Source organism: Podarcis muralis, chromosome 12 (assembly GCF_964188315.1).
Source record: "Podarcis muralis chromosome 12, rPodMur119.hap1.1, whole genome shotgun sequence".
Lineage (NCBI taxonomy): Eukaryota > Metazoa > Chordata > Lepidosauria > Squamata > Lacertidae > Podarcis > Podarcis muralis.
Window position 1 is genome coordinate 2,019,717 of NC_135666.1, and position 18,902 is coordinate 2,038,618.

Consider the following 18,902-nt stretch of genomic DNA (forward strand, 5'->3'; position numbering starts at 1 on the left):
GGCACAAGCAGTAGCAGGATAGCATTTCTGCAAGTGCAGTTATATCAAGGGCTAAGTTGATGGACTATTCGTTGCATTCTTATTTATTTAAAGAAGTTTATATCTCTTTTTTCAGCATGGCTCTTGATAAGAAAATGATCAAAAAGAATAACATGAGTGAAAACAGCAGAATATAGCAATAAAACCCTGTCTCAGGATAGATCATATATGGCGGGTGAAATACACAGCTAGGGCACAAGAAGTCTTGGGGATTATGCACATTTTGACCTGCAATTTCTAGGCACAGGCCTACGCTTTCCTGGTTCATTTCCAAGCACTCCCCCCCGCCCCCCACAGCTTCCCCCAGGGAAACCTGATTTTCACTATTGAATTGGAGCAAACGGCAATTCAGGCTTTCCGTGGGCGGCTGTTTGTTTCGATTCAGCAGCAAAGAGCGGGTTTTCATGGGGAAAGTAGCAGAGCAAAACAAATAAAAAGAGTTTAGACACAGACCTGGAGAGCCCAGGCTGTGCCTAGAAGAGCAAAGGTGAGTGTCATCTTGCAGGTGAGTAGCAGAGAATGGGCTGGAGCAGCCTTTCTGGGGGTTGCAATCTTGCCTCTGATTCTGGCGGAACGCAGAGGGGAGCCTCCCCAGTTCATAAGCCCTTTAAGGTTATAACCTTCCGAGGTTATAACCTTCACTTATAATTAGACTTGGAAATGAATGTGGAGCCAATGCAGCAGTTGCAGCAAAGGGGTCGCATATATCCCAGCTAAGTAGCTCCAGTCAACAGTTAGGCTGGGATGTTCTGGATCAGCTGAAGTTTCAAAGGGAAAAAAATATCAAAAAATTGAAGGCACATATAGAGAACAACTTCCAACCACCATCCTATGCTGGGGTGGGTACAAAGGACCCTCCTGCAGTATATGAGGCCCTGTTCACATTCCTTGTGTGATGTTCTCCCCTCCCCCCGCAGAATAGAACACCACACAACCCTATAACCCTGTCACCATTGCCAATTGGGACTGATGGGAATGGAAGTGTCAAAAGGAATACCTTCTAAGAGTTTTGTTCCAGGAAAATGTAAGATAGAGGGAGATGAGATGCTGGGTAGTCAAAAGTAAGGGTGTAGTTTGGGAGTAACTCCCCTTATTATTTTATTTTATTTTAATTTTGGTTAATAGGGCGCTTGGGCATGATGGAAAGCACATCACCAGGGTGTTCCCCAGCCAAACATCATCTCAATTTGCTCACAGACCCAGATTTTCACCTCTACATATAAATCAGCATATGGAACTTGTATACAAGTTGTGTCAGTAGCCCAAGCGCAAAGCATTTTAAGTACCTACCTAAAAGCCCCTGGTCACCTGCCAGGTGACAGACCTCAAAGCCAGGTGAGGAAATAGTGCAAATTTAGCTAAAGCAGCAAACATTACTGCTGCAGTTTTCCTGGGGGAGAAGCAGCCGGACAAGAAGCAGTGTGAATAATCTGGCAGCACCCTCCCCCCCACACACATATCCCAACTCTGGTCTAATTAACAGCCCTATAACTTGAAATCACTACTGATAGCCAAAAGCAATCAGAGGGTGTGTGCGCCAATTTAGAAAATACTCCCTTATTTAAAACACTTGATAACAGCTGTCAGATGCCCGGGTGCAGATGGGCATCAGAAGCAAAAAAACTTCCTAAATCTGGCCCGCAGGGAGGAGGACTTTTCTTGTTCACTTGGGTCGTACAGATCTTGATCCAATAGCAGAGGACACTCATTGTTTACAACAGATTCCCTCACTTCCTTTAGCAGCTGGATTCTCTTCTGGTATCCAGGCTCCAGATCCTGCTCTTCTGAAATGATGAGCAGGTCAATGTATTCTTGAGTGGAGAGCAGGTTGGGCTTCAATCCAATTTGATGCAAGCGCTGGAGGCTTTGAGATGATTTCTGGATGAGGTCTTCTAAGGCTTGCTTAGCCTCTTTGTATTCCTGGTTGAGATTTCCAAGCACCTTCTCTGGGGTCATCGCCTCTCCAGAGGCGTCTGCATACTTTCGCTTCAACTCATCATAGGACTTAATCTCTTTTGTTACTTTATATTCAAACAGGTATTTCTGATTGAAGTGCATGTTCCACACGCAGCGGCCAGGACAGACATTGCATTTTCCCGTATTTGCATTGATAGCTACACAACGGCGCTTGCCCTCATCTCTCCGGATCGGGCAAGGATAATGGCAGGTGTAGTGACAGTTCATGCAATTGGTTGTGAATCTTCCAGCGGCAGAGATGTCTTCCTTCCCTGGCACAGATTTTTCTACTTCAAACTCAAAGTTTATGTTGGCTGCCATCTCAGACTTGTGTTCCTCCAGAGCTTGCCTCGTCTTCCTCAACTCTTCCAGCTTTCCAAGGGCAGCTCTGATTTGGGGCTGCAACCCTTCTGTGATGGCTTCTAGCTCCTTCCGTTCCCTGAGCACTTCCTTTGTCAGAGTTAAACTTTCACTGTCTAGTAAGCTTAATGTGTCAAAAAATGTCTTCATGCTTGCAGTGCTCATTTTCCAGAACTTGTCATTAGGATTTAGGTTCCCTTCATTCTCTTCAGAATTGCTGGCAAACAGAGCTGAATTGCTGAATTTGAAATGAACTGGGCTACCACTGGAATCTTTAATGCATGGCACATCCTCCTTCTTCATGGCTTCCAAAACAGGAAGAGAATGTCCATCTGCAAAGGTGATCAGGATCTGGATGTTGTTCCTTATATCTGTCCCAAAAATGGAGAGCACAGAGTCAAAGGCGTATTTCTGGGCACGAGTTAAGGCAGCACTGGAGGCCTGAAGTACAATACAGATGACATCGACATGATCCGTTCCTCCCGGGGTGGAGAAAAACTCCCGGATCTGCTTTGTTATCCGTTTGTACTGCTTCCTACCTCCCATGTCTCCAAATCCTGGAGTGTCAATGAAAGTGAGAGAATAAGGGACTTCAAAACCCTTCTGGTGGTGCACTACGTAGGCGGTCACTTCTGAGGACTGACTTTCAGCCTGAGTGAGTTTGAATCGGAAATCATCTTCCCATTGCACACCCAGGATATGATTGATCATGGCATTGACGAGAGTGGTTTTCCCTGACCCCGTTGCCCCCATCATCACAATAACTTTGTTGGGGACCTGCATGTTCTCTTTTCCTAGCTGGTATGTTTGGACGGGGGCCGATCGATCTGAGGTGGCCTCCAGGGGAAGTACATACACGGATGGTTGCCCATCTTCCACCAGGGTGCTTTCCTGGAGGTATTTTCGAGCTAGTATATTTGCCCCGTCTTCTTCTTCTTCTTCTTCCATTGCTGTGGAAATCTCAGTCTCTTCACTGGGCTCACTCTCAGCCCCATCAAAACATACAGCTGAGACTCTGAGTCTGTAGGTTCTGTGAGGCTTCAGTCCATCCAGCTGGCAGGACTCTCTTCTTGCCCCTGTTCTTTTTTCATTCCATCTGTCCTTATCGCCCACCAGCCCCCTGTACTCCACTTTGTACTCCTTTATATCAGCTCCAATGACCTTTGGAGTCTCCCAGGCAAGACTGATTTTGGAAGACTCTACAGTTCTCTCTCTCGGTTTCCCAGGAGGGCTGGTAGGAAGTGTCTGTACAGATCTACTCAAATCACTAGTCTCACTAAGTCCTGGTTTGCTCCTAGCAGTGTATCGGAATTGGTATTCTGTGTTTGCGCCCAACCCTCTCACTTGGAATGTCTCCTGACTGTCCTCAGTATTCACAATCTTCCAATTTTCTTCTCCTGCAATCTTGTACTCTACTTGATAGCTAGAGATTGAAGCCCTCCCATACTCAGCTGGTTGAAATGTCAGCTGCACACACTCATGTCCAATTCGGCCAATCAGTGGAGGGAGAGGTTTTGAGGGCAGCTCAAAGTTGCTGTTGACCATCTCCCCATCTTCATAGAGATAAATGGTAGCTCCTGGGTTGTCCTGATCTGGGACAGAAGCCACAAGGAACCGGGTCTTCCCATTGGATTCATTGACTTGGGCAAAATCAACAATGGATTTGGCAGCTTTCCGAGCTTTTCTCTGTATGTCTTTTCGCTCAAACCAAGCATTCCACTCCTCAGGTGCATTCTGGACTCCTGTAGGATCTGCTGATCGTTTCTGAAGAAAGTGTTGTAAGCTGGTTAAAAATGGTTCCTTATCATGCAAAGAGGTGAATGTAAATGAGACAACAAATTCATTCTGGTGGTTAAGCACTACCTCTTCCAGTTTATTCTGGGAGGAGATGGTTTCTAACTCACTCAGGATATCAAGGTAAGACTTGACCATATTTATCTCTCGTTCCTTGGTGTCCAAAAATTCATTGAGTCTTTGGCCATTGAAGGGTGATTGATTTATGGATGTTAAGATGTCTACCAGAACTCTTTCCTCTTTCCCCCCTCCCCGGATCAAAGGCAAGATTCCTGCCAGATCTTGCTGGAAAGTCTGCCTGTGTTGCTTGCAGAAATCCTGGAATCTCTTGATTTTCAACTTTATTTCTGGGAAGGTGCTAGCAATGGGATTAGCAGCCAGATCATTGCATCTCATATCGATTTCGCTCAGTTGCTCCATGACGCTTTGGGCATCATAGATGAGTGCTAAGCTGATTTCACGCACCATCTTAGCTGCTTTGGAATCCAGCTTGGTCAGTGGGTACAGCCAAACTCTGACAGGCACAGCCTTGTCCCCATTGGTACCCAGCATTTTGGGCAGAGCAGTGTAGACTTTCATGGCATCTTGAAAAGTCACTGGATTGCTCTCCAGAGAAAAATCTCCATAGAACTTGCAGTTGAACTGACTTGCATGGTTTCTTTCCTGGTCGTTCATGTGGAGGGCTGCCTCGCCTTCAATAGTGACCATCTTCTGTATCATAACTTTGAGGCTTCCTTGTATGTCTTGCACGGACTCGGAAGAAGAGACATTTCGGTCAAACACAAAGAAAGCCTGGGCTCCATACAAGATGGCAGTGACAACGTGGGTGGCTGTGCCATGGTCGAAAACTGCTGGGTAAGAGACATTTTGGATTCCCAAATGGCTCATGGTCAGCTGTGAATACTTGGTGGTAGCTTTGTACTGCAGAGTGACTCTGGCCTGTTGCTTGGACTGCTTGGTGTCTTGAAGGTACTTGGCTGACCCTTCCACTTTAACCATTCCACCCAAAAAGCTGGCCTTGAGCGATGCTGAGACATTGAGGGCAGAGGCCTTATCATCGATGGAGTCGGATGCAATGATTTCAGATTCCGTCTTGGGCTGGGGTTTGATATCCAGGTCCTTCTGAAGGGAGTCTTGGTCCCAAAGGGTGATTCCTGGAATCAAACAGAGAAACAACCACAGAAGGTTTTAGTGATGTACAGATAAATATCGAGCCCCTCTATCCAAAACGCTTAAGCCTGCATAGGGAAATAATTGTGTTAAAAGTGGCCCCATAGAGCCATCGTTGCCCAGGATGGGGCACACATTTCTTTTCTCCCATTATCATCCCCGGTCGAGCAGTTTTGTGCAGCTTTGTAAAGGTTTCCAAAATGACTCCTACGCTGTTTGACCAGAGATGATTCAGGATCTCACCCACACTTTCCCTTGACCTTTATTTTAATTGTATCGTGTGCCAATTAATTCCACCAGGGTCCGAGAGCTTTTCTCGTTGCTCCATTGCTGTGATTGCAAAAACCCGATCTTAGCCACTGAATCAGATCTTATTAGATGCATGGATTAGATGCAAAGAGAGATTGTGCTGAACTGAGCTTCAGTTATTGGCTGAGAGGGGCTTTTGCAAGTCACAGCTGCCAAAGAACAAGAAAAGCTCTCAGACCCAGGGATCTGTACACAAAATATGGGTCAAGCGAAAGTATGGATGAGCCCTGATTTGCCACCTTCATCGCTCTCAGAAGATGGATTTGTTTCTCTTCATAGCTGAGCATAGGGAACCTCTCTCCTGTTCCCCGTTCTGATCTTCTATTTCAACCAAGAATACCTTTTTGATAAGCACCACTGCTGTCTGAGAACTTTGAAATCAGAGGTTTACCGAAGCCTGAGCAGAAAATTTTCCCAAGCCCTTGAAAATATCTAAAGCCCTTTTAGTGATGGTTCTCTTCTGTTTAGGAAGTGAGCAATATATGATGAAAAAAACTATACAAACCACACATGGAGGGCAGCGAGGAGTTGCTTTCTCTTTAGCATATGCTCCTGATGATGATGATGATGATGATGAGTGGCTCCCAAAAGAATATTAAAAACACGATAAAACATCAAACATTAAAAACTTCCCTAAATAGGGCTGAGGGGCTCATCTAAATAGGGCTGAGGGGCCCATAAAGAAGGCTGATCACCGAAGAATTGATGCTTTTGAATTATGGTGCTGCAGGAGACTCTTGAGAGTCCCGTGGACTGCAAGAAGATCAAACGTATCCATTCTGAAGGAAATCAGCCCTGAGTGCTCACTGGAAGGACAGATCCTGAAGCTGAGGCTCCAATACTTTGGCCACCTCATGAGAAGAGAAGACTCCCTGGAGAAGACCCTGATGTTGGGAAAGATGGAGGGGACAAGGAGAAGGGGACGCCAGAGGACAAGATGGTTGGATGGTGTTCTTGAAGCTACCAGCATGAGTTTGACCAAACTGCGGGAGGCAGTGAAAGACAGGAGTGCCTGGCATGCTCTGGTCCATGGGGTCACGAAGAGTCGGACACGACTAAACGACTAAACAACAACAACAAATAGGGCTGCCTTCAGATGTCTTCTCCTTGACCTGATGGGAGGGTGTTCCACAGGACGGGTGTTACTATGGAGAAGGCCCTCTGCCTGGTTCCCTGTAAGGTTTTGTTCACACCTGAGCAAAAGGTGACCACCCTGGGACGTTTTTGCAGGTGAAAGATGATTCCTGAGGTTTGCATCCACAGGTGTAGCGGGACCCAGGAAGCTAGAAGAACCCTATGCTGCTCTTAGCCCCTTAGAAGCCTAATGGAAGAGCAGGTTGTTCTGGGAGCCTTAATGCTGCTCAGCTTGCACAGAGCCCATTCGAAGCACGTGGCTTACCTCAAAGAATCCTGGGAACTGGTGAGGCCACCAATTGATGGGAGGACTTTGCAGGGAAAGGCACCTCAGATGGAGGCCTGGACCAGCAGCAGGCCCAACCTCTTGCGCCCCTCGAGTGAGGCAAAGGCTGAGACCCACTGAGGTGCCCCCTCTGCCATCAGAGGCAAATTTAGGGGAGCATGGCCAGTTAGAATGGAGCACAAGAGAGGGGCCGCCAAATTCTGGTGTCGCACAGGGTGCCACTGAAATTTGAGACCCCAAGGCCCACCATTGCTGCCTGTTGAGCTGGGTGCCCAAACAAGGGTACGAAAGGCAGCGTCAACATCAGGAAGCCACCAAACACAGCTAACCCACATGGAAGCAGGTGGACCCCAGGATCTCAAGACCGCCTCTTCCCAAATGAACCAACCCAGACCCTGAGATCATCACCTGAGACCCTTCTTTGTGTGTCCCCTCCGCAAGAGGCCCAGAGGGTGGCAACACAAGAACGGGGCCTTTTCTGTGGTGGCTCCCAGTTTGTGGGATGCTCTCCCCAGGGAGTCTCACCTGGCACCATCATTACATATCTTTAGGTTCCAGACAGAATCTTTCTAACCAGGCCTTTGGACTCAAGCTATCTGTAGCCTTTTAAAAGGGGGGTGTTTTAACTGTATCTTTCCCTATTGTTTTTCATGTATCTTTGTGAGGTTTGGGCAGGGCCGTCTTAAGCTTTATCTGGTGCCGTGATGCAAAGCTCCCTCCAGCGCCCCCTCCCCATTTCCCAGAGTTTTTTAGGGAGGACAGCACTGTCAGTGGGGCTGGAAGAGGCGGGCAGCGGCTGGAGGGCGGCTCCTCTGGCAGGGAAGAGGCGGAGGCTGGACGCGGCACCTCCCAGCTTAGCTGGCTGCTTCGTGCTGTGGTGGCCATGGCAGGCGGAGGCTCCGGGCGCGGTACGGCGCTGCTTCGGTGCAGCATGGCGGAGGTGGGAGAGGGCAGCGAGCTGATGCTGGAAGGTGCTGCGTCCAGCCTCCGCCTCTTCACTGGTGCCCTCCAGAAACTGGCGCCCTGGCGACCCGCACCACTAGCCTCTATGGGTAAGACGCCCCCGGGTTTGGGGGTTTTTTAGTGGTTGTAAATTGCTTGGAGTTGCCTTGGGCTACATAAAGTGACTAACAAATTTAATAAACAATCATCACCATCATAAGTGATGCATCTTGCCACTAACACTGGTTTGTTGGAATAATCTGCATCCCCTCCAACATTTTTCCAATGAAAATAGGGACATACTACCATACCCTCCCATATCGCTCTCATGAAAATAGAGGTTTTTGACCTTTTTGAGCCCATGACTCCCTTGACCATCTACATGTTTAGCTGGTGATATATCACGATGTTGAAAACCAGACATCACTCAGCCCAAACTAGGCATGGTTAAGAGCTCCATTCATTTCAACGAGTCTAACTGTAGTTGCAGTTGTTATATTTCATTTATTCCTAAGATCACTGTGCACCATAAATGGGTCACAAAGCTGTTGACAGAACTATCGACAAAACTATTCCATCGATCCTATAACATGATATATAACACAATAAAAACCACACATTAAAGGACTGCAAAGGTTGAGATTTTGCCAAAAACTCTTTTGGATCATAGTTCAATTTTAATGGAGTTAAGAGGGACAGATAATTCATTGTTGAACGAAGGACTGTTGGAAAATCAGAAAATTATTGAGAAAGCACAAAAGACCCTAAAAGATTATTTTGAATTAAATCTGAAAAGAGAAACGTAGATGGACATAGTATGCCCTGTTCCAAAATGGACAAATAATTGAGCAAGTGTGACATATATACAGTGGTATCTTGGTATTTAGATGCCTTGGTTCCCAAATGCCGAAACCCCAGAAGTGTTCCAGTTTGCGAACGTTTCTCGGAACCCGAATGTCTGATGTGGCTGTCGGCTGTTGTTTCCGGGGCACCTGCACCAATCAGAAGCTGCTTCTTGGTTTCCAAACATTTCAGAAGTCAAACGGTGCTTTTGTTTTTGCTATTTATTTTGCGTTTTTGTTTTTAATAAGAGTCCCCCATCCAAACAATGACTATCATCGGTGCAGGTAAGAAAAAAATATTTTTTTTATTATTATCATCTACAATACTGTCTTATTTATTTTATAATACAGCACATTGATTATTGCTTTCATTTTATGGACCAATGGTTTTGTTGGATAGTAAAATTCATGCTAAATTCCTGTTTTAGGGGTTGTTTTTAAAAGTCTGGAAAGGATTAATCTGTTCTGCATTACTTTCAATGGGAAAGCGTGCCTTGGTTTTGGAACGGACTTTCGGAATGGATTAAGTTTGAGATTCAAGGCACCACTGTACAATACATTTAAATCAAGCCCCCTAGTCCTGGGAACTTCATTTTGTTATGGGTGCTGAAATTGTAGCTCTGTGAGGTTAGAAGACAGCTCCCAGGATCCTTTTCGGAGGGTGGGGGCGCTTCATGTACCTAAAGTCTCTCCGTATTTCATATGCCACATGAAATACCATTTTCTGCCCCAGACGTCCCACCCAAAGTGATCCCCCCACCTCTCTGCCAGCTTTACCTGGGATCAGGGAGTCTTTGCGGCAGTCGTACAGCATTCCCAGCTGGAACGGGCGGCCCAGGGCAGGGATGTCAATGGTGTTGTCTGTTCCCGCCATGGCTCAGGTCACGCTGCTCTCCCGCTTTCACTTCCCTGCAAGAAACAGGAGCTGTGAAGGAGCCAGGGCAGACTTTGGAGCACGAGGAGGACTAGCGACACCATCAAGAGGGGTGCCAGCAAGGCTGGAACCAAAAAAGAGGGGGGAATGTTGCAGAGTGAAATAAGATGCTTATTTCAGCGGGTGGAGCTGTGGGTTAAACCACAGAGCCTAGGGCTTGCGAATCAGATGGTTGGCGGTTCGAATCCCCTCGATGGGGTGAGCTCCCGTTGCTCGGTCCCTGCTCCTGCCAACCTAGCAGTTCAAAAGCACGTCAAACTGCAAGTAGATAAATAGGTACCGCTCCGGCGGGAAGGTAAACGGCGTTTCCGTGTGCTGCTCTGGTTCGCCAGAAGCGGCTTAGTCGTGCTGGCCACATGACCCAGAAGCTGTACACCGGCTCCCTCGGCCAGTAAAGTGAGATGAGCGCCACAAACCCAGAGTCGTCTGCGACTGGACTTAACTGTCAGGGGTCCCTTTACCTTTATCCAAGAAGATGCCAGATGGAGCCAGCTTGTTTTCTGCTGCTCCAGAGGGCAGGACTGAACCAGAGGATTCAAATGACAGGATTCTGGCTAAACATTATAAAGTAACTTTGTGAGGGTGAGAACTGTTTGACAGTTCCATTGGAACCAATTCCCTTGGAAGGCTAGATTTTCTTTCATCTGGGTCAAAGGCTCAGTTTGACACCCCCCCTCCCCATGTTTGCACATGCATGCACACCTCAACAACTTTGTATTTGGTTTGATGAACCTAAAACATGGCCAGTTTTGAGAAAGGAGAAAAGAAAAAGTGTGCTAATGCCTGTGGTTTGAAAGAAGAGTTTTGGATTTGATATCCTGCTTTATCACTACCCGAAGGAGTCTCAAAGCGGCTAACATTCTCCTTTCCCTTCCTCCCCCACAACAAACACTCTGTGAGGTGAGTGAGGCTGAGAGACTTCAAAGAAGTGTGACTAGCCCAAGGTCACCCAGCAGCTGCATGTGGAGGAGGAGCGGGGAAGCGAACCCGGTTCACCAGATTACGAGTCTACTACTCTTAACCGCTACACCACACTGGCTCTGGAGACACTGGAGAAAAGATAGTCTATCTAAATAGTAAAACGTGTGTGTGTGTGTGTGTGTGTGTGTGTGTGTGTGTGTGTCTGGCTTTCATTCAGCCTTAAGTAGATCTCCTAACAGGGTCATGGGTTCAAGCCCCACATTGGGCAAAGATTCTGTTAAGTCGTGGGTTGACATAGCAGCCGGCACAGCGATCTCTTCAAGTAGCTCTTTATTATGGTAAGCTGGAATAGAACTGACTGTGAACAGCTCAGCCGGCCTGTATTTATAGGCAGCCGGCTGTCACATTGTAACCACAACAGCCCAGAGTTCCCGCCTAAAATAACTGCCGCGGACCTGAGTGAAAACTATCTACAGACCTGAGTGAAAACTATATACAGTATCCCCCTGTTGGCCCAGGGTGAAACTACACTACATAACACCCCTCCCCACCGAGATAAGGCGTTAGTTACAATCGTAATGGTTTCCTTATATACAGCACTACGCGTAATGGTTCAATTAGGCACAAAAGCATATCGGTTACATTTCCCATACTTAGACCAACAGTGATACCTGTCCAACAACATAGTCCTTTAAATGAGTTGGGCGCTTGGAAACTCTGCCAGACCGCCGGGGACCGGTAGCCAAGTCCGGAGGGCCACACAGTTCTCGCTGAGGCTGTGGTGCGACCCTAGGTGGCGTTGGAACCAACTCCCCTGGATCCGCTGCTGTGAGTGGAGCCTCCGCAAGTGGAGTGGTCTGAGTCTGTTCTGAGACGGCTTGGTTCGGCTCCACGCTGGCAGTTTGCGAGGGAGGTGTAGGTGGAGCCTCGCCATCTGTACGTGTCTCTTCTGGAGCCGCAAGCGCAGTTGGGGGCACCTCGGTAGTGTCCAAGTCCCCAACCCTGCGCCTAAGTTGGTCTATGTGCCGTCGCCACAAGCGCCCGTCTTCGAGTGCCACCTGGTACGAGCGAGGTCCAGTGACTCCCACTACTGTGGCTGGCACCCAAGGGATGTCCCCCACATAGTTCCGGGCAAAGACCTGGTTTCCTGGGACAAATGACCGTGGTGCGTTGGCACAGCCTGGGGGTTCAGCCACGGCAAAGTCTGGGTGTAGCCGGTCGAGCGGTGACCTGAGGCGGCGGCCCATAAGCAGTTCCGCAGGACTCCTCCCTGTGGCCGCATGAGGGGTGATGTGTTGCGCGAACAAGTGTTCGGCGACCCGCTCATGCCAGTCTCCCCGGTCCAGGCGCGCCAGTGCCTCTTTTGTCGAGCGCACCATTCTTTCCGCTTGCCCGTTGCTGGATGGATGAAAGGGTGCCGTTAGGGCATGGCGGATGCCCAGTCCCAAAAGATACCGCTCAAACGTGCCTGATGTGAACTGCGGTCCGTTGTCAGAGACAAGGACATCAGGACACCCATGCGTTGCAAACAGGCCTCGCAGCACCCGGATGACAGCTTCGGTAGTGGTGGAGGGCATCAGGGCGACCTCCAGCCATTTGGAATAGGCGTCCACCACTACCATAAAGGTCCGGCCGTGAAAGGGGCCAGCCAGATCGATGTGCACCCTCGACCAGGGTGTCTTTGGCGTCTCCCACGTGTATCCCTTAGCTGCCGGTGGTGCAGGCCTCGACTCCTGGCACGCTTGACAGGCGGACACCCAGGCAGTGATGGCATCGTCCATATTAGGCCACCAGACGTAACACCGAGCCAACGCCTTCATTTTGACAATTCCCGGGTGGCCAACGTGCAGAGCCTCCAGGACGCGCTGACGGAGTCCCTGGGGAATCACGACGCGGTCTCCCCACAGCAGACAGCCGCGATGAGCTGAGAGTTCATGTTGTCTGGTTGCGAAGGGCTGGAACTCCGATGCAAAGGGCCCTTGTGGCCACCCCCTCCACACCCAGTTGAGCACCCGGCTGATGGTGCGATCCTGGGCAGATGCGGAGGCCACAGTGGCAGCCGACACAGGCGCTGCCGGAAGATCCTCAATCAGAAGGAGCGATGAAGCTGGAGCCGGGTCTTCCACAAATGCTGGAAGAGGGCAACGGCTGAGGGCGTCGGCATGGCCCATCGATTTCCCCGGGCGGTGGATGAGCCGGTAGTGGTAGGCAGCCAGGAAAACAGTCCATCGCAGCATGCGTGGTGAGAGGACCGGTGGAGTTGGACGATCACCGGCGAGGAGGCCCAGGAGTGGCTTGTGGTCAGTGATGAGGTCAAAAGTCCTGCCATAGAGGTATTCATGAAACCTCTTCACTCCAGCCACAAGTGCCAATGCCTCCTTGTCGAGCTGGCTGTAATTCCGTTCCGTCGGAGATAGTGTCCTGGAAAAGTAGGCGAGCGGTGCTTCTCTTCCATCTGGAAAACGGTGACTAAGGACAGCCCCGATGCCAAAAGGTGAGGCGTCGCAGGCAAGGACCAGCGGCCTGGATTCACTGTACTGTACCAGCACACTGTCCGAAGAAAGGAGAGCCTTGACCGCGTTGAAAGCCGCCGTCTCCCGATGACCCCAGGCCCAAGGCGTCTTAGTGCTAAGGAGTCGGTGAAGAGGCTCAGCCACTGTGGCTTTGTGGGGCAGGAACATGTTATAAAAGTTCAGCAGCCCCAGGAACGCCTGCAACTCCGTTTTGTTCTTTGGAGTGGGGGCCTGCTGGATAGCGCGGATCTTGGATGTGGTTGGATGAAGACCGGAGGCATCGATAAGATAGCCCAGGAACTCTACCTGTGGAACGGCGATCTGGCACTTCTCCCTTTTTACCTTGAGCCCGGCCTCCTGGAACCTGGTCAGCACGGCACGGAGGCGCTCGAACAGCTGCTGGTGTGAGTCTGCAGACACCAAGACGTCATCAAAATATGGTACCACGCCCGGAAGCCCTTGCAGGAGACGCTCCATAAGGCCTTGGAAGATGCCAGGAGCCACACTCACCCCGAACTGCAACCGGCGGCAACGGAATGCCCCCCGGTGGGTGACGATCGTCTGGGCTTCAGCAGTGGCATCATCGACTGGCAGTTGTTGATAGGCTTGGGCAAGGTCCAGCTTAGCGAAGACCTTACCCTCACCCAGGGAATGCAGCAGGTGTTGGACAACAGGAACCGGATAAGCGTGCTGCTGAAGTGCCTTGTTGATCGTGCACTTGTAGTCAGCGCAGATTCTCACCGACCCATCTGGCTTGACAGGCGTGACGATGGGGGTTTCCCACTTTGCGTGGTCAACCGGCTCCAAAACTCCTTGGGCGATCAGTTTGTCCAGTTGTTCGTCCACCTTAGCCTTGAGAGCAAAGGGAACCCGGCGTGGCTTTAGCTTGATGGGGGCGACTTGTGGATCCAGGCTAAAGGAGATGGGCGTACCTGTATATTGGCCCAAGGTGCCGTCAAAAACCTCGGCAAAGTCTTTGACCAGACCCTCGGTCTCTGCGTTAGAGATGCAGTTGATGCCGGTGACTTCCAGGCCGAGGGCATCAAACCAGTCTAGCCCTAGGAGGCTTGGCCGCTGACCTTCGACCACCACCAACCGGAGCAGGCCCGAAAAATCCTTGAAGGCGATCCGGAACCGGCCAACGCCTACCACGGGAACGTCGTTTCCCTGGTAGTCTCTCAGGTGTACGCGGTGAGAGTCGAGTTGCCTTTTGGACACTCTGGGTACCAGTCTTTTGATGGTGCTCCATGACACGATGGACAGGGCAGACCCGGTGTCGATCTCCATGTCACATGGAGCTCCTTCAATGAGCACCGTGACGTTCAGCTTGCGTCTCGTAGGCGAGTCGGTTTGGCCAATCGTGGTTCCAGACGGGCAGCGGCAGTTGGTGAGAGCGAAACAACTTTCCTTGGCAGACTGGAGTGAAGACTTGGACTTGCGAGTCGATGAAGGGGGGGTGTCAGACGGAGCCGATCGGCAGACCTTAGCGATGTGGCCCCTTCTGGAACACCTCCTACAGATGGCGTCTCTGAATCGACACTTGGCACGGGAATGGTTGCCTCCGCAGCCAGCACATTCCGGTTGGCCCTTGGACTTCTGTTGGAACTTCCTGCGCTCCCGCTTTGTCTGGTGCACATCATCGTCTTCACTGGAGGATGCCTCCTCACTGCTGGCCTCTTCATGATGCACCGGAACGGGCTCCCTAGCAAGACGCAGGCTGCTGCACTTGCGGATCTCCTGAGCGGAGCGTTCAGCAGCTTCTGAGGCCACAGCCTCCTCAATGGCTTTCTGTAGCGTGAGGTCTGGCTTGGCTAGGAGACGCCGTTGCAGATGGATGTCCCGGACCCCGCAGCCGATTCGATCCATCAGGGCATCGTCTAAGTCTCGGAACTCACAGTGCATTGCAGCCTGTCGCAGGGCGGTGGTGTAGTTGTTGATTGACTCCCCCTCTGCCTGGTTCCTGTGGTAGAACGCATGGCGGGCAGCAATCTTGGACGGCTTTGGTGCGTAGTGGTTGCGGAGCTTCTCTTGGATCGTGTCCCATGGTGATGCCTGGACTGCTTCAGGCGCAACCAACGCTCGGGCCGTCTCAAACACCTCAGGCCCACAGAGGCTGAGGAATAGGCCCCGCTTCCGATCCTGTGATACTGCTGTCAGTTCGTTGGCTTGGAGGTAGCAGTCGAACCGAGCGAGGTAGGAGTCCCATGATTCAGAGGCTGGCGCAAACGGCGGTAGAGGCACAAGTGAAGCCATGATTCCGATGCCGGCGTGAAGGGCGATGGATGGAACACAGTGCTCTAGCCAGAACAGTCAGCTCTGAACTGGTTCTGCCCAGTGATTTCGCTCAGTGATTTCGCTCTGTGATTCAGCTCAGTGATTCAGCTCAGTTCAGAGGCTGGCCGCATCTGGCTGTGCTCTGATGTCCATCCATCCCATCCTCGTCGCCAGTGTTAAGTCGTGGGTTGACATAGCAGCCGGCACAGCGATCTCTTCAAGTAGCTCTTTATTATGGTAAGCTGGAATAGAACTGACTGTGAACAGCTCAGCCGGCCTGTATTTATAGGCAGCCGGCTGTCACATTGTAACCACAACAGCCCAGAGTTCCCGCCTAAAATAACTGCCGCGGACCTGAGTGAAAACTATCTACAGACCTGAGTGAAAACTATATACAGTATCCCCCTGTTGGCCCAGGGTGAAACTACACTACATAACAGATTCCTGCATTGCAGGGGGTTGGACTAGATGACCCTCGGGGTTTCTTCCAACTGTATGATTCTGTGATTCTCTTTTACTAAAGCCGGGGAGCAATCTGGATCAGGGCCCTGGTGTTGGCATGATGAAGCTGGCATACGAAGCCCTTCCTATAAGGTTGAAGGAAAAGGTCACCACTTTGCATTCTGCAATTGCAACGCCTCAGCAGGGAGGCATGTTCTTGGGAAACGCAGGGAGTGTTGGTTCCTTTATTGTAAACGGAGCCTGATACTGTCTACTCAGTGGAGCTTACTCCCAGGTAACAGGGTCAAGAATGGGCAGCCTTACAGCTGAATCCAAAGCATTTAGACTCCAAACTAAGTCCCACTGAGTTCAATAGGATTTACTCTCTGCTATGTTCTTGATCATGATCAGCATTTCTATATCATCATCATCATCATCATCATCAGGGCTTTTTTCCCCAGCCAGAACTCACCTGCACTTCTCAGGTGGGCACCATTGCCATTATAAGAGAACAAGGAAGGTGTTCACCTCTTTTTTTCAGGAAAATAGCAATTATTATTATTATTATTATTATTATTATTATTATTATTATTAGTGCTTTTTTCTAAAAAAAATGTTTAGGGGTATTCTCATTTTGACTCAAGAAAATCACCATTTTATACTTCAAGTCAGGGGAAATAAAAACAGTAAATGGACAAAAGTACAAAGATTCACAAAATGTTTAGGGGTATATGTACCCCTGCATCCCCCCGGAAAAAACCACTGATGATGATGATGATGATGTTTACTCACCTTTTCCCTAACAGGGACTCAAGGCATCTTACAGCTAAAATCATATTTCATTCCATTTATCCGTTGAAAGTGTTGTACACAACCCTTTCCCATGTACATTTTTTCCTTTACAACAATCCTGTGAGGTAGGTTTGGCGGAGAGGTTGTAATTGTCTCAAGGTGTCTCTATTTTCACCTGAGAAACAAGGAGGGTATGAAAGGAGGGCCTGCCATCTGATCTGATCTGAGTTCCCCAGCAGGCGCAGTCCAAAGAGGGTCAGGGAGATACTTGTTCCTCGGTCATTTAGGCTTTGAAGATCATAGCCAACACTTTGAATGGAGCTGGAAGCAAAGTGGTGACCACTCATCGTAATTTGGGAAACTTTTAGGCAGGATTGGAGCGCAAGAGCCCTCTCTCCTCCTGGTGGCCATCACAGCCCCTTGTGGCAGGGAGTTCCATAGTTCTAACTACGCGCTGCCCTGAAGAAAGTGCCCAAGGGAGCAATATTCTGCCCGGCTGGCTTCTCAGCAAGACCAGAGTTCCTGCAAACATACATTGCAGGAAAATGCTGCTGCAGCGAGGGATGGAGGATATATCAATATATCATCCAAAATGGGTTTGAAGTCCCTATTGTGATATCAGTTTCATAATTTCTGACCTGGCAGTCATGATTTGCATGTGTGTAATGCAAAAAATCACAATGTGGGGAAAACCGTGAGGCCAGCCAATGCCTTTACATAGGTCGCTCCACCCTTATTTCAGACATTGTGATATATTGGTATATGGCAATATTTAGCTGGTGGTGTATGTGGGAAACCAGATATCTCTCAGCCCTAGCTGCAGCTTCAGTCATTAAAATGCAAGTTTATTTTTTATAATTTTTTTAATGAGTTTTTGAAGAAAAAAAATTATACATATAAAACAAAACGATTTCCAACATTGCAATACAGAGTTCTTTCGAACCCTTAGACATCCTTCCCTCTCTCCATGGATTCCGTCTTTAAGATTACATTTACTGCGTCTTTTACCCTTATCTATCTATTATATAACAATAATTACCCCAAAAAAATCCACACATGTCTTTACATCCTTGCCAAAGTATTTTAAATAAAATATAAATTTACTCCTGTCTTTAGAAAATAAAATGCTCCACCATCGCTCCTCCAAGGAGCAGGAGGGGAAATGCCAGAGGGCAGCAGTGGGGTTAGGAAGGCACCCCAGACTGAGACGGACTCTTGGTCCAACTTAGCCCCCCCCTCCCAAAGCCTGGCACAGATGGGCACATTTGCTCCAAGTGGGGCCAAATCAGGGTGATTTGTTGACTTAAAAAAAATCCATGAAAAAAATTAGCTGGTCAGAGCAATAGCTATTTATTTACTTAGATAGGTATGTATTCTGTAGTTGACCTCCTTTGTAATGTTTTATTCTGAAATCCTTAAGATAATATTTTAGTTTTCTGTTAATTGTGACTGTATGCTATATTTGACTTTCTTCAGATTGTTTTATTGATGTTTTAATATTCTGTAAACCGCTTTGAGATTTTTCTCAAAAATATAAAGCGGTATAGAAATGAAATAAATAATAAAATAATAATAATTTAACCCTTTCCCCTCCAAGGAGCTCAAGGCTGTCTGCATGCTTCTCCTGTCTCCCCTTTATCCTCACAACAACCCTGCGAGGAAAGTTAGGCTTCATGGCTCAGTGGGGATTCTAGTCCAGCACTCTAACCATTGCCCCACACTGTTGGTGTCCTCTTTCAGTATCCCAGATTGAATGGATAACAGCCTTCACATAAGAGGAACTGCTGCAGACGCTGAGCATTTCTAAGCAATACTTTCCCTCCGCCTTTCAGCTACTTACCAAGGCTGTGGAAATCAGAGGAATCTCCTGTTAGCCTCAAGATTTTTTCGCGTCTTCTTGAGGAAACCTACAAAAGATGTGTGTCTCCTCTTTGGCCCAAGTCTGTTTCAAGGCACACAGACCACTTCTCCTTTTATCTGGTTGATAATGAAAGTTTACATGTAGGCAAAAAACATGCCTTGCATGAGAGGGAAGCGGAGAGATTGTGGGAACTAGTTGCAGTGCTCAGCATTCTGGCCTCAAAAGCCTCTAGCAGTGATCTCCCCACAAGGCTGGGCCCTGCACTAGGGAGTACATGCATTCGTGGGGCGCTGTTTCCATGTGGCATCCATGCGCTTTGGGTTCCATTGACCCT

At 49.0% G+C, this 18,902-nt stretch overlaps 1 protein-coding gene across 1 annotated transcript; it reads right to left on the bottom strand.

Annotated features, from left to right (window-relative positions):
* Positions 1 to 236: 236 nt before the first annotated feature.
* LOC114607335 (uncharacterized) lies at positions 237 to 18,642 on the bottom strand. The gene is made up of 3 exons (XM_028750444.2): positions 18,548 to 18,642; positions 9,610 to 9,741; positions 237 to 5,303 (listed from the first exon to the last, which is right to left on the bottom strand). The coding sequence occupies exons 2-3, from the start codon at positions 9,704 to 9,706 to the stop codon at positions 1,648 to 1,650; spliced, it is 3,753 nt and encodes a 1,250-aa protein (XP_028606277.2). The 5' UTR covers positions 9,707 to 9,741; positions 18,548 to 18,642; the 3' UTR covers positions 237 to 1,647.
* Positions 18,643 to 18,902: the final 260 nt, after the last annotated feature.

Coding starts and splice junctions, on each gene's coding strand:
- LOC114607335 (XM_028750444.2), bottom strand. CDS start 9,706: ATGGCGGGAACAGACAACACCATTGACATCCCTGCCCTGGGCCGCCCG. Junction 5,304..9,609: donor CAAAGACTCCCTGATCCCAG/GTAAAGCTGGCA, acceptor GTTTGATTCCAG/GAATCACCCTTTGGGACCAA.